At 54.0% G+C, this 12,175-nt stretch overlaps 3 protein-coding genes across 3 annotated transcripts; 1 reads left to right on the top strand and 2 right to left on the bottom strand.

The window, feature by feature from the left end:
- Positions 1 to 217: 217 nt before the first annotated feature.
- On the bottom strand, positions 218 to 844 carry J4E87_001337 (uncharacterized protein; the record flags this gene model as incomplete). Its single annotated transcript, XM_049372983.1, has 1 exon — positions 218 to 844. The coding sequence occupies one exon, from the start codon at positions 842 to 844 to the stop codon at positions 218 to 220; it is 627 nt and encodes a 208-aa protein (XP_049237641.1).
- A 1,463-nt stretch (positions 845 to 2,307) lies between these two features.
- Positions 2,308 to 8,851, top strand: J4E87_001336 (uncharacterized protein; the record flags this gene model as incomplete). The annotated part of the gene is made up of 2 exons (XM_049372982.1): positions 2,308 to 8,519; positions 8,584 to 8,851. 2 exons carry the CDS (start codon positions 2,308 to 2,310, stop codon positions 8,849 to 8,851), a joined length of 6,480 nt encoding a protein of 2,159 aa, XP_049237640.1.
- A 1,334-nt stretch (positions 8,852 to 10,185) lies between these two features.
- J4E87_001335 (uncharacterized protein) lies at positions 10,186 to 11,749 on the bottom strand (the record flags this gene model as incomplete). The annotated part of the gene is made up of 2 exons (XM_049372981.1): positions 10,186 to 11,676; positions 11,726 to 11,749. The coding sequence occupies 2 exons, from the start codon at positions 11,747 to 11,749 to the stop codon at positions 10,186 to 10,188; spliced, it is 1,515 nt and encodes a 504-aa protein (XP_049237639.1).
- Positions 11,750 to 12,175: the final 426 nt, after the last annotated feature.

Below are 12,175 nucleotides of genomic sequence, written 5' to 3'. Positions count from 1 at the left end.
ATATATGCCCAAACCAAACGTTGTTTGTTATTGAGGTCGACGTACGCTCGGGCGGCATGTCGTCGCTGTATAGTCGTGGGTTTGGAGACCTCTACCGTCACGTCCGCACCACCAACGCGCGGGTGTCGTGGAATCGCTAGCTCGGGCTAGAGAAGCAGCTGTCTCAGCTTGGGAGTTTGTGTGGCTATCCATAGAGTAGCTCTTGCTGCATGTGTCCTCAAGTCTCTCCCTTCTTCTCTCCCTGCGCATCGAAGCCGAGGCCCTCTAGTTGGCGTATGAGCTCGTTGATCTTGATGACCTTCTCGAACTGCTCCGGTAGCAGCTTGTCGCCCTTGTCCTTCTTGTCCTTTAAATCCCTGGCCTGCCTCAGCTTCTTGGTGAGCTTCTTCGCTTCCTTTTCCTTCTCAACCTCAGGGTCGACAACCTTCTCAGCCTCGGGCTTCGCGACCTCCTTCTCTTTAATCTCAGCCGGTTTGCCTGCTTCTTTGGGCTCAGCAGAAGCTTCCTTGTCCTCATCTTTCCCATCACCCGCAGCGGCGGCTGCCTTCTTTCTAGCTTCCCTCCGCTTGGCGTTCTTATTCGCAGCTGGACTCGATATGCTGGTTGTATCCTCATTCTTCACCGCCTCGGCACCTGGCACACCCGCCTTTCCTCTGTTGCGGAAGCCCTCAGCAGTGCGATTCTTGTAGAGTTCGACATCTTCGGGTGGGCGGTAGCCTGGGCGGACTCGGATTTCTTTGCGCAGGGTGCCGTCGGGACGGACGGATGCGGGAATATGGCGTTCGCCGGATGCGGACGTGGTGATGCCGGCTTTGGAGATTGCGGGAGTCTCTACTGAAGGCATTGTGTCGGTCGCGCCTGCGGTGAGGTGGAGTGGAGGTAGGGTGCGCCAGAGGATGTCAGGCAGTCGCAACGGGCCGGGGCACACCAATCGTCCTGGTGAGACCTCACCAGGTCTTTTCAGGCGTCAGCGAGGAGATTTGAGGAGTTATCGGTGCGTGTCGCAGAGGTTGAGCTGGTAGCGGTGGTGGGGTTGGAAACAAAGTTCACGTCAAAGCGGAAGGCACGACGGGCCAATTAGCGCAGCGCAAATCCCCGTGACGCGAGAGCTTGAATCTTGTCGACGAACCTCAGCCTTTGACATCGCCAGTGAAGCACCACCACATCCCTCTCCGCAGTCAACCCAGCCCTCTCGACACCTCCAAAATGTCTGGCGTAAGTGAATTGATCGGATAACGTCTTTGAATGCCCGCTAATGGTCCCACGCAGATGATCGGCACCGTCTACAAGCAAGTCACTCCTCGCGCACACCTTCGATCGAACGAGACTAACCATCGCCTGCAGCGCGGTCCTCCGCAGCAACACCACCATGTTGTTCGCCGTCTTCGGCTCCGCCTTCGGTCTCCAACTGTAAGCCACGGCATCCGGAAGAGGAACCTGGGGAAAGGAGAGAGGCTGATAGCAGTGCAGGGCGTTCGACACAGGCTCAGAAAAGATCTGGGACGGTCTCAACCGCGGCGTACGTCAGACTGTTATCGTGGACGTGGCATTCGCTAACACAAGTAACAGCGCCAATGGAAGGACATCAAGCAGCGATACATGGAGGCCGCCGAGGACGACGAGTAGGACTTCAGCCATACCTCAGTTCGAACATGAAATAGACACTTTCTTACGGTTCTTTGGAGCGGACACTGTACATAGTGGTGTATACTACAGCATGCGAAATACCAAGGCACGAAGTGACCTACATCCAATACATGAAGCCCCGTCAACATGATTGCGTTTGATGGTGCGTCATGGAAGTTCTGACTCGTGACAAATGTTTGGTACATGTCGAATAGATGATTCAGCATACAGACAGATCAGGGCTGCATCAAACAGACCACATGCTGCTACCAGTACATGGAGGACCATGATGAGGCTGTCTCGAACAAGGAACAGAGTGAACTTGTGCATTGAATAACTGATGTCTTTCCATGTAACAGCAAGTGACAGAAGACTCAAAGACATTGATTGCCTTTGTCGACCTGCGGGGTTTGCAGTCGGCTGCTTGGTGGCGTCGCGCGTGCCTCGGGGGTCCGCGCTGTTTCACGAGATGATGCTCGCAATGACATAGTAGCGCGCATCTTACACCTGCACCTGCTGCTTTCTCTTACCACACCGAGCCTTCCACCAACCCACGACTCACCCCAGTGGCTGGCCCACAAAACCAGCACTTCGTACTACAAACAACCTCACCGTTGGAGTTCCGTTATTCCCTTCGCCCATCACTCGCGCCCCCCACCATCCCGCCGCGAAAGCTGCACCATGTACATGTCCTTGCACGAGCAAGAACTATGCCGACACCTGCGCGAACTCCCACGGCGACACAACTACCGCTTTGAGCTCGCCGCTGACCGAGAGCTGCGCGAGATTCTCTTCCGCTCTCTTGCTGGCCGCCCCGAATTCCTAGCGCACTTCTTCCCCAATGGGCTTCCCACGGATGCGGAGAAGCCTTGGAGTCTGCGCGACGCCCAAGGTGCCGTAGAAGGCGCCGAATACACACCAGCCGCGAGAGGAAAGCCATGCGGGCATATATTCAAGAACGGCGAGGCTACATACCGGTGTAAGACGTGCAGCGCAGACGACACCTGCGTGCTGTGCGCCCGCTGCTTTGACGCTTCCGACCATGAGGGGCACCAGGTCTTTGTCAGCGTCTCGCCCGGCAACTCTGGCTGCTGCGACTGCGGAGATGACGAGGCCTGGATACGGCCGGTACACTGCAACATCCACTCGATAGACCCTGAGCGCGAGTCCAAGGCTGCAGGCAAGGCGAGAGAGGGTTCCATGCTACCAGACGAACTCGCAGAGACCATTCGCACCACCATTGCACGGACCCTCGACTACCTCATCGACGTCTTCTCCTGCTCCCCGGAGCAACTGCGCCACCCCAAGTCGGAAGAGTCGATCCTCGACGACGAGCGCAAGTCGCGCCTTACCTCACGATGGTACGACCTGGGCGACGAGACAGAGGAATGCGACGAGTTCTGCCTAGTACTGTGGAATGACGAGAAACACACGGTCAACGACGTCAGAGATCAGGTCGCTCGTGCGTGCAAACAGAAGCTGGCGTTCGGCCTGGCAAAGGCCTATGAGATCAACGATGTCGGTCGCAGTGCCATAGTCTACAGGACCGACCTGAAAGACCTCCTTCGTATGGCCAAGATCATCGAGGAAATCAAGCTCACCGTTACCATTCGATCCGCGAGAGACACGTTCCGAGAGCAGATGGGTGGTGTACTCATTGAGTGGATACAGGATATCGCAGGCTGCAGTGTCGGCGAGGACAACCAAATACTTCGCCGCACCGTCTGTGAGGAACTCCTCAAGCCGTGGCGCATTGGCAGCGAAGCATCAAACCAGAGTATCGGCAAGAATGGTCTGGATGATCATGAGATGGAAGACAAGGAAGCTGAAATGGATGGCTTCTTCAACGGCATGCTATTACAACGACGAGCACGTATCATCCGGGTCCAGCGACAGCGAACCACCGACACCAACGACGACACTACAGCCTCTGACGACGACGATGACGACGATGGCGGGCCTGCAGCAGATACCCAAGATGATATGGACATTGACGAGGTCGGCGCTCAGGATAACGATGGCGACGTGGAGATGGAGGCATACGAAAGCGCAGACGAGGCGCTTGAAGTGTCTGAAGCAACAATGGCAGGCTACCCTGCTCCCCCACCACCGCCACCACCACCTGCACACCCGCAGCGTGCTCAACTCGAGCAGAGTGTCACGCCGGCCGAGTCAGATAGTGAGCCTATGGTTGGCGCACCGTCTCTCAGCCATGCCGAGCCGATACTGCCGGTTCCAGAGACGCCTCATACCCGGTCACTACCACTACGGCCAGCGCGGCCAGCCAAATACTGGTTAGAACGGCCTGAAAGTTACGGTAAGAAGCCTGGAACGCCACCTCACGAAGATCTCTGGCAACGTCTCAGGCTTGATCACTTGATATTGTATGATTTGCGCATGTGGAAGCAATTGCGCATCGGTATCCGCGACGTCTTCATCAGCACCGTCGTCACCATTCCTGAGTTCAAGCGCCTCTTAGGTCTACGCTTTGCCGGCGTCTATACTGCTCTCGCACAACTTTACCTCATTGCCGACCGTGAGCCTGACCACTCCATCATCAACCTTTCTCTGCAGATGTTGACAACTCCGTCTATTACGTCCGAGGTTGTCGAACGTGGCAACTTCCTTACAAACCTCATGGCTATTCTCTACACCTTCTTGACTACCCGTCAGGTCGGCTACCCTTCAAATGTCGACCCCAGAGCAACACTAGCTTTCGAGCAGGGGGCTGTGACTAACCGGCGAATGTATCACTTCTTCCTCGATATGAAGTATCTGTTGGGTTCCGAATTCGTCCAGGAGCGAATTCGCGAAGAGCCGCGGTACCTCTTACAGTTCTTAGACCTCGTAAAGCTTCACCAAGGTATCTGTCCTAATGTTCGCCAAGTGGGCGAGCATCTTGAGTTTGAGTCGGAAGCATGGATCAGCGCTTCTCTCATCACCCGAGAAATCAACAAGTTGTGTAGACACTTTGCCGAATCATTTGCCTGGAGCCGCGGTCAGGACCCGTCCAACATCCAGCGTGCTGTTCGTGCAGCCGCCAAGGTAGCCATCATCAATTCTCTAGGCGCTGAACGTAGACGCTTTGACCAGACCGAGCTCAAAGAAGAGACCAGGTTCAAGACGTTGGAGGTCTTTGAATTTGACGCCGAACCCTCTACCTTCTATGGGCCATCGTACAAGGTTGTCGATTACGTTGTCGCGACACAGCCCATGAGCTTCCATCACGCACTTCATTACACTCTATCATGGCTCATTGATCGAGCGCGGAGCATGGATCGGAACGACATCTTGCGCTTGCTTCTATTCTCCCCCAGCGAACTGCAGATGGACTACAACCCGGCGATGGTGTCCATTCCCGTGCATCAACCTGAGGAATACCTATTAGCCATGTTCGACTTTCCCCTCCGAGTGTGCTCATGGCTAGCTCAGATGCGTGCAGGCATTTGGGTCAGAAACGGCATCACATTGCGACATCAGATGACGCAGTATCGAAGTGTATCACAGAGAGACGTGTCGCACCAGCGAGATATCTTCCTCCTACAGTCTGCACTCATCCTTTGCGATCCGTCGGTCTTCCTAGCGTCAATGATCGACCGATTCGGACTAAACGGATGGATGACTGGCAAGTACGAAGCCAGTCACCATGGGTTCGAGGACAGCCAAGCTATTGACGTGGTCGAGGACTTTGTGCATCTGCTCATCATCATTCTCAGCGAGCGCGCATCGTTGATACCTGCGGAGGACAACGATGAGTCTCAATTAGCGTCTATGCGCAAAGACATTGCTCATGTACTGTGCTTCAAGCCACTCTCTTTCTCTGACATGACCGCACGACTGTCAGATCGGATTCAGAATATGGACGAGTTCCCCGCTGTCTTGTCTGAAATGACTAGATTCCGAGCTCCAGAGGGATTATCTGATAGCGGGACTTTCGAACTGAAGGAGGAGTACATCGATTTGGTAGATCCTTACCTTCATCAGTACAACCGCAACCAGAGAGAGGAAGCAGAGAACACATACAAGGCCTACATGGCCAAGAAGACTGGAAAACAAGCTAGCGACATCGTCTATGAGCCGAAGCTCCGCCCGATTCCTTCAGGTCTGTTCCAAGACCTGTCGGCTTTCACCAGAACGCCGTTGTTTACGCAGATCATATACTACCTACTGGCATATGGGTTGAGGGCAGGATCGGCTACACCGAGCATACCAGCCACTCGCGTGGAAACATACATCCAGTTTGTCTTACAGCTTCTCCTTGTTGCTATCCTCGAGGACAAGAGTGGAGAGCATGGGTGGTCCGAGAAGATGCCTGACTCTTTTGTCACGTCAGTGTTGACCAAGAACGCAAATGTGGGCGTCAAAGACCACCCCACTGTTCTATCGATCCTGAAGACCTTGCAAGACAACGAAGCCTTCAAGGCGTGCGAGCCGAAGATAAGCCTGGTTCTTCATAGGCTCAAGCAACGCCAACAAGAATCTTTCATCATTGCAGCGGCAGCAATCAACATGCCAGCCGACAGGATGGATACTGCCTCACCCGCACCTCAGGACAAGGAACACAAAGAGCTCAAGAAGAAGCAAGCACTCGACCGACAGGCGAAAGTTATGGCAGCTTTCAAAGAGCAACAGGGCAAGTTCTTGGCCAACCAGGAGTTTGACTGGGGTGAAGATGACTTTAGCGACCTGGAAGATGAGACCGGCGGGCTCGTTGAGCAAGAGAAGACCCTGAAATACCCCTCCGGCACATGCATATTGTGTCAGGAAGACTGCAACGAGCAGAGACTCTATGGTTCTTTTGGATATATTTCTGAGAGCAGAATCATGCGGCAAACTCCTCTCGAGGATGAAGAGTGGGTGGACGAAGTCGTGCAGACGCCGGCCAGTCTCGATCGATCTGCTGAGGACCTGCGCCCATTCGGTGTGGCCGGCAAGAACCGGCGTACGGTAGAGAAGGTCACTGCTTCAGGTGAGCGCGTTACCAGCGAAAGACAAGAACTAGGAAAAGGATTCCCTTCTCTTTCGGTCACACCTGGTCCAGTCACTACTGGTTGCGGACACATCATGCATTTTGCATGCTTTGAGGTATACCTGAATGCTACGCAGAGACGTCATGTCAGCCAGATTGCGCGCAATCACCCCGAGCGGCCTGAGCTAAAGGAGTTTATGTGTCCCCTGTGCAAAGCCCTTGGAAATATATTTTTGCCAATCATCTGGAAAGCAAAGAAAGTGTCTAGCACGGGCGTCCTTGAGACGGAGGAGCCATTCGATACCTGGCTGGAATCACAACTGGTTGCAACTCACAAGAGTCTGGAGAAGGGTCTGAAGGTTCCAGCAGACTTGTCGCACGATCAAAAGATGCTGTATGAATACGCAGAACGGGACTTCATCCAGCCAATATCGAGTCGTTTGCCTGATCTGCTGAAGCCACCGCTACCTTCGACTGGCCTTGCTCTGTCACAATCAGGACAACTTGCACCTCGGTTCCAGGTCCCAGCGTTCCTGGGTGTGCAGCCTCCTGAGGCCGCCGAAGCTGGCTTAGGGTCTTCTCAGAGCAGTCCAGCTCTGACACAGGATGTTCCAATGGGAGAACTGATCAAGATCTACCATAGGCTGAGAGAGACCTTAAAAGTCAACAACGTTCATTCCTCGTTCGCATATCCACATACACCCGCAGTGACAAACGACTTCACGCATACCGACGCGCTTGCACAAGCTCTTGGGTATTCTATCGCCGCCGCCGAGATTGCTCAGCGAGGCGTGCAGTCCGAATCGGTGCGTGGGACGTTGATCGACAAGATATCTCCGCAAGCAATCACCCATCTCCGGGTGTTTTCTGAGACCGTCTCGTCGTACATCGCCATAGGAAGCCTTCGTGGTCAGGGCCCAACAAAGACCACGGATGAGTTCTCGGAAAATCAGCGTCGCCAATTCCGCCAGCTCTTGGTCGGACATCCGGGCATCTCTGACCCAGACGTGTTGAGCTTCGATCTAAAGAGCATTGCGCCGCTACTATGCCAAGATCCGTTCATCTTCCTCTCAGAGTGCGCAGTGGGCGTCGTGCCGGCAACCAATCTCGACATCCACCACATAATGCGGCTGTGTTACCTTGCTGAGATCGTGCGGGTAATCTTTGTTTTCGCACTAGGTGTGAAGAACCAGGCTGCCGAGGAGATGGCACTGCATCCAGAACCCTTCGTGTCGTCTCCTGAGCAGTTTATCAGTGAGGAGAAAGTCAGTAATGGGTTCATGTCGTCGCCTGACCAGATGAACAACCTGCTCTTCTTTGTCTGTGTCGTTTTCAACGTCGTCAACACAGGCGACTCACCCGCCTCGCTGGACACAGATAACATGTCCGTTCCATCACAGTTCAAGGAGCCCAACTTCCTCGGCTTCATACAAACCATGGTTTCAACCTACGCCCTGCCTTTCGTCCGTAAAGCGGCTATTCTCATGCACGTGCGCTACGGTATCGACCTCCCACTTGTCCCCGCCGAACGCGCAGATGAGCCCGAACTCGCACGTCTCTCCTCCATCCTCCGACTACCGTCCCTCGACGAGATATTTGCTTCCTTCGCTAGCGGTACATCAGCAGCCCACACAACGCGCTCCATCGTAGGAGGTTGGCTCCGCCATCTCCTCTGGGCCCAAGCCGGTAACAACCCGCTCAAGCCCGTAGTCTCCCTCTCCCACCCCGCGATCTTCGAACTCGTCGGCCTACCGAAGAACTACGACACCCTAACCGACGAAGCAATACGCCGCCGCTGCCCCACAACCGGCAAAGAACTGACAGACCCCGCACTCTGCCTCTTCTGCGGCGAGATCATGTGCAGCCAGGCCGTATGCTGCATGACGAATAAAAACCGTGGAGGCTGTAATCAGCATTTAGCAAAGTACGTTCTCCCCTCACATGCCTTACACCCTCCAAGAACTCATACTAACACATCAACCCCACAGATGCGGCGGCCAAATCGGTCTCTTCATACACATCCGCAAATGCATGATTCTCTTCCTCAATCTCGACCACGGGACCTGGCACGTCGCGCCTTACCTCGACAAGCACGGTGAAGTCGACCCTGCGCTGCGCCGTCACCACCAGCTCTTCTTGAACCAGAAGCGGTATGATGCGTTGCTGAGGAAGGTTTGGCTGGAAGGCGGAGTGCAGAGTCTTATCGCGAGGAGGCTGGAGGGCGATGTTAACAACGGGGGGTGGGAGAGTTTGTAGATTTCGGGGTTTCATCGTTATGATTGTACAAGTGTAGCGTTTGTATTAGGCGTTTTGCAATTGATTATATTGTATGTGGCATGCCTTGAAGATGAATGCTGTTGTCACGTTGAATGGTGTTCATGTAGAACATACTTCATACTTCCCGAGAGCAAACTGAGCTTTTGTGTTTGAGTGAAGATACGTCCTACTATGCATGACCAGGCAACCGCGTTATGGAATCAACGTTGACGTTATGAATGCTGAGCTGCACGAGCATCGAGCTTACCTTCGGCTTCGTGTGTATCTTTGTCCCAAGAAGTCCGCCCTTTTATGTTGCTAGTCGATCAAATCCGTCGTGGGAGGTACGTCGAACTAGTATACCCTCCGGGAGTTCGCGTTTTACCAATTTCTAATACCAGTTCTCCGTGCAGATCTTATCGATGTCTTCCGCGCGTAGATACCGGAGGTGGTCTTGTGTGCCGTACGTCATGTTCAGTTCGTCGTCGATGGGGAGGTCGGTGGGAAGCACGATCGCGGGGGCTGGGATTGGAGTTCAACTAAACCAGGCATAGAACTTTATGCGAATTAGTATTCGTCGTAGTTGCCACAGTGTTTACTTACTGCTTCTTTGTTGCTGTAAAGCGTGCTTGCGAGTACGTTTCCGGGTCCGTCCAGCCGTTGGATCAGCCTGTATCGAAGCGCAGAAGTGTCATACACCAACTTCGTACACCATTATCTTGCGCAAGAGCTTGTCTGCTCACGAAGTTTTCTCGATCCAGGAAGTCGGCTTCGGGAAGCGGTTACCCAAAAGCGGCAGCTGCTGGTTTGTTACATGCTAATTGTTAGTCATTGGTCGCTCCGCCGAAATTCACACCTAACGACATGGAGGCTTTCTGAACAAAGAGACAATGACGTCGGTCTTTTCATCGCGTTGTGGCCAAATTGATGGTTTCGCTCGTGCGTTGGTGATGTCGTTATCTAAGGATTGAGCCAGAAGACGCGTCGACCCGTGGACGCGTCAGAGCTCCCCGAGGTCCGCGCGCCAAGACTACCTAGCCTGCTTCCAAACACCTGACAGCTGCGCCAGCTTGGGATACATTCGTTAACATGGCACTCCTGCAAGAATACGCATATCGCATGAATCACCTAGATAGTTTCACCATCGCAAGCGCACACTCTGCATTGCGATTAGCAGACAACGGAGCCCAGCCTGGACAGCAAACCACAGCGCGCAGAGAGAAGCTCGAGTGCATGAACAACACTTGGGTAAACGATTAAGTTTAATAATTGTTAATCTACAGAGCTTGAGAAAAAGAGTCTAGACTAGGAAACAGCGAAACCTCAGTCTCCGCCTACTCATCCCAATTATGATAAGCAACGGGTGAGATATCCTGTCCACCATACGCGGTACCACCAAAGTCGAGGTACCCCTGCGCCCCCGAATAAGGAATGCGCGCGATATCCTCGTAATCGCCCATAACCCACACACTCTGCATACCCATAATCATATGCTGCAGCACATGACAATGCAGCATCCAGCAGCCCGGGTCCAACACCCTAAGTCTCCAGCAGCGCCATCCACCTTCCTCTCCCGCAGTACCCTTGGTACGGTAGCGGTACAGGTTCGTAGTGTCGCGCCTGACAGGGTTGTAGTTCTCGAGCTTCTTCTCGTTCTCAAAAGGATCGAAAGTGCCGTTTCCGCTGCCGCAGTCGTAGAAGTGCGCGCCGTGGAGATGGAAAGGGTGGTAGTCGAAGCCGCCGTTGTTGTCGACGAGAGAGCCTGTGTTTTCTAGGATGATCTCGATGACTTCGCCGAGTTTGGCGGGCCAGGTCAGCGTGTATGGGTCCCAACCGCCGTTGGCCATGGCGGCGGTGTAGTTCGGCATAGCTGCAGGGCCGTTCTTGTAAATGTCGACGAGGTAGGGCGGGCTGTTGGCGGTGGTCTCTTCGGTCCAGTTCAGGCCGTCGAGTTGCCAGATTGTGGTAGATTGCTTGAGTTGCACGTTGTTGATGTGAACGCGGCGGGTTATCTCCGAGGCTTTGGGGAAGTTGTTGGGGACGAGGGGCTCGAGAGCGTATTCGAGGAAGTCGTAGGTGGCATTGGTGAAAGTCAGAGGGGCAACCGTGGGTGCGGTGGTGGTCTTGGGTCCTGAGCTTGGGTAGCGCAGGATACCGAAGCCGGTGTAGATTGCAGGTCGGTCTTTGGTCTCCCATTGCATGATGTATTCGGTTTGGTTGCCGAGCTCCTCTGCTGTCTTTGTGCTGAAGAGGGCGTCGAAACGTTGGCCGGATGAAAGCATCATGTGGTCTGTAGTGTGGGGTTGCGTGTAGCCACCATCGGCTTCGATGACGTCGAACTTGGAATGGCCCTCGATACCGAACGATACCATCGATATGGCTGTTGCACCTACAAAGCGCATGCGGTAGGTCTTGCCCGGTTCGACTTCGATGACTGGTAGCTCACAAGTGCCCTCGCCAGCTGTTTCACCAATGGCAACACCGACACCATTTAGAAGCACTGCGTTGACCTCACCAGTCCACTTGAATGGCGTCGCAACGAGACCATCTTCCATTACCTCATCAGTCTTGTTGTAGTAGTCTTGGATGAAGACGATGCGCTCTTCATCGTACTCAAACGGAGGAGGACCAAAGTCTTCGATGATGAGCGGCCCTGCTGCAGAGATGGCCTGGAAGCCGATGTGAGAGTGGTAGAAGTAGGTTCCGGCATCCTCAACTTCAGGATGAATCTCATAGTCGAAGCATCTGTGAGGTGCGATCGGCCATTGGCTGACAGGTGAGCCATCACTGAAAGGTGCAGTACGTTGACTGAGGCCATGCCAATGCTGGTGCGTGTTAGTTATATGTTTATGCCATAGTCTAGTCTCTCCATACCATTGTTGTGTTATACTCTTCCATGTCATTGCAGACTCGCACCCAACTCGTCTTTCCGGCTGGAAGACGTAGTTCGGGTCCAGGAGATGTACCGTTGACCAACGCAGACATGCGAGTCTGGCATGCTACAGTGTGGTTCTCGTATGTAACCGAAAGGTAGAAGTCCGGGGTGAACCCTCCATCATGAGTGTGGAGACATGAGTCGTTCTTTCCTGTGGGGTAGGAGTCGTTCGTTCCTGTCGGATAGGGGGCATTCGACTCTTCGCCCACGACTGAACGCGCCGCTCCCAAAAGTAAACCGAAGACGAAAGGGGTGAACATCTTGGATGAGGTGCGATGAACTGAAGTGAGGTATCGAGTAAGCACTGCCCAGCCTTATAAGCAGAGCTCCTAATATAAGACGTCAAGGTGGCGCGCCTGCTCTGGCGGTGCACAATCTGACACAGCTAG

This window comes from Alternaria ethzedia (genome assembly GCF_023757985.1).
Source record: "Alternaria ethzedia strain BMP 0044 chromosome Unknown scaffold_2, whole genome shotgun sequence".
In the NCBI taxonomy this organism is placed as follows: Eukaryota; Fungi; Ascomycota; class Dothideomycetes; order Pleosporales; family Pleosporaceae; genus Alternaria; species Alternaria ethzedia.
The sequence above is the reverse complement of the archived record's forward strand: the minus strand, read 5'-3'. Positions and strand labels throughout refer to the sequence as shown.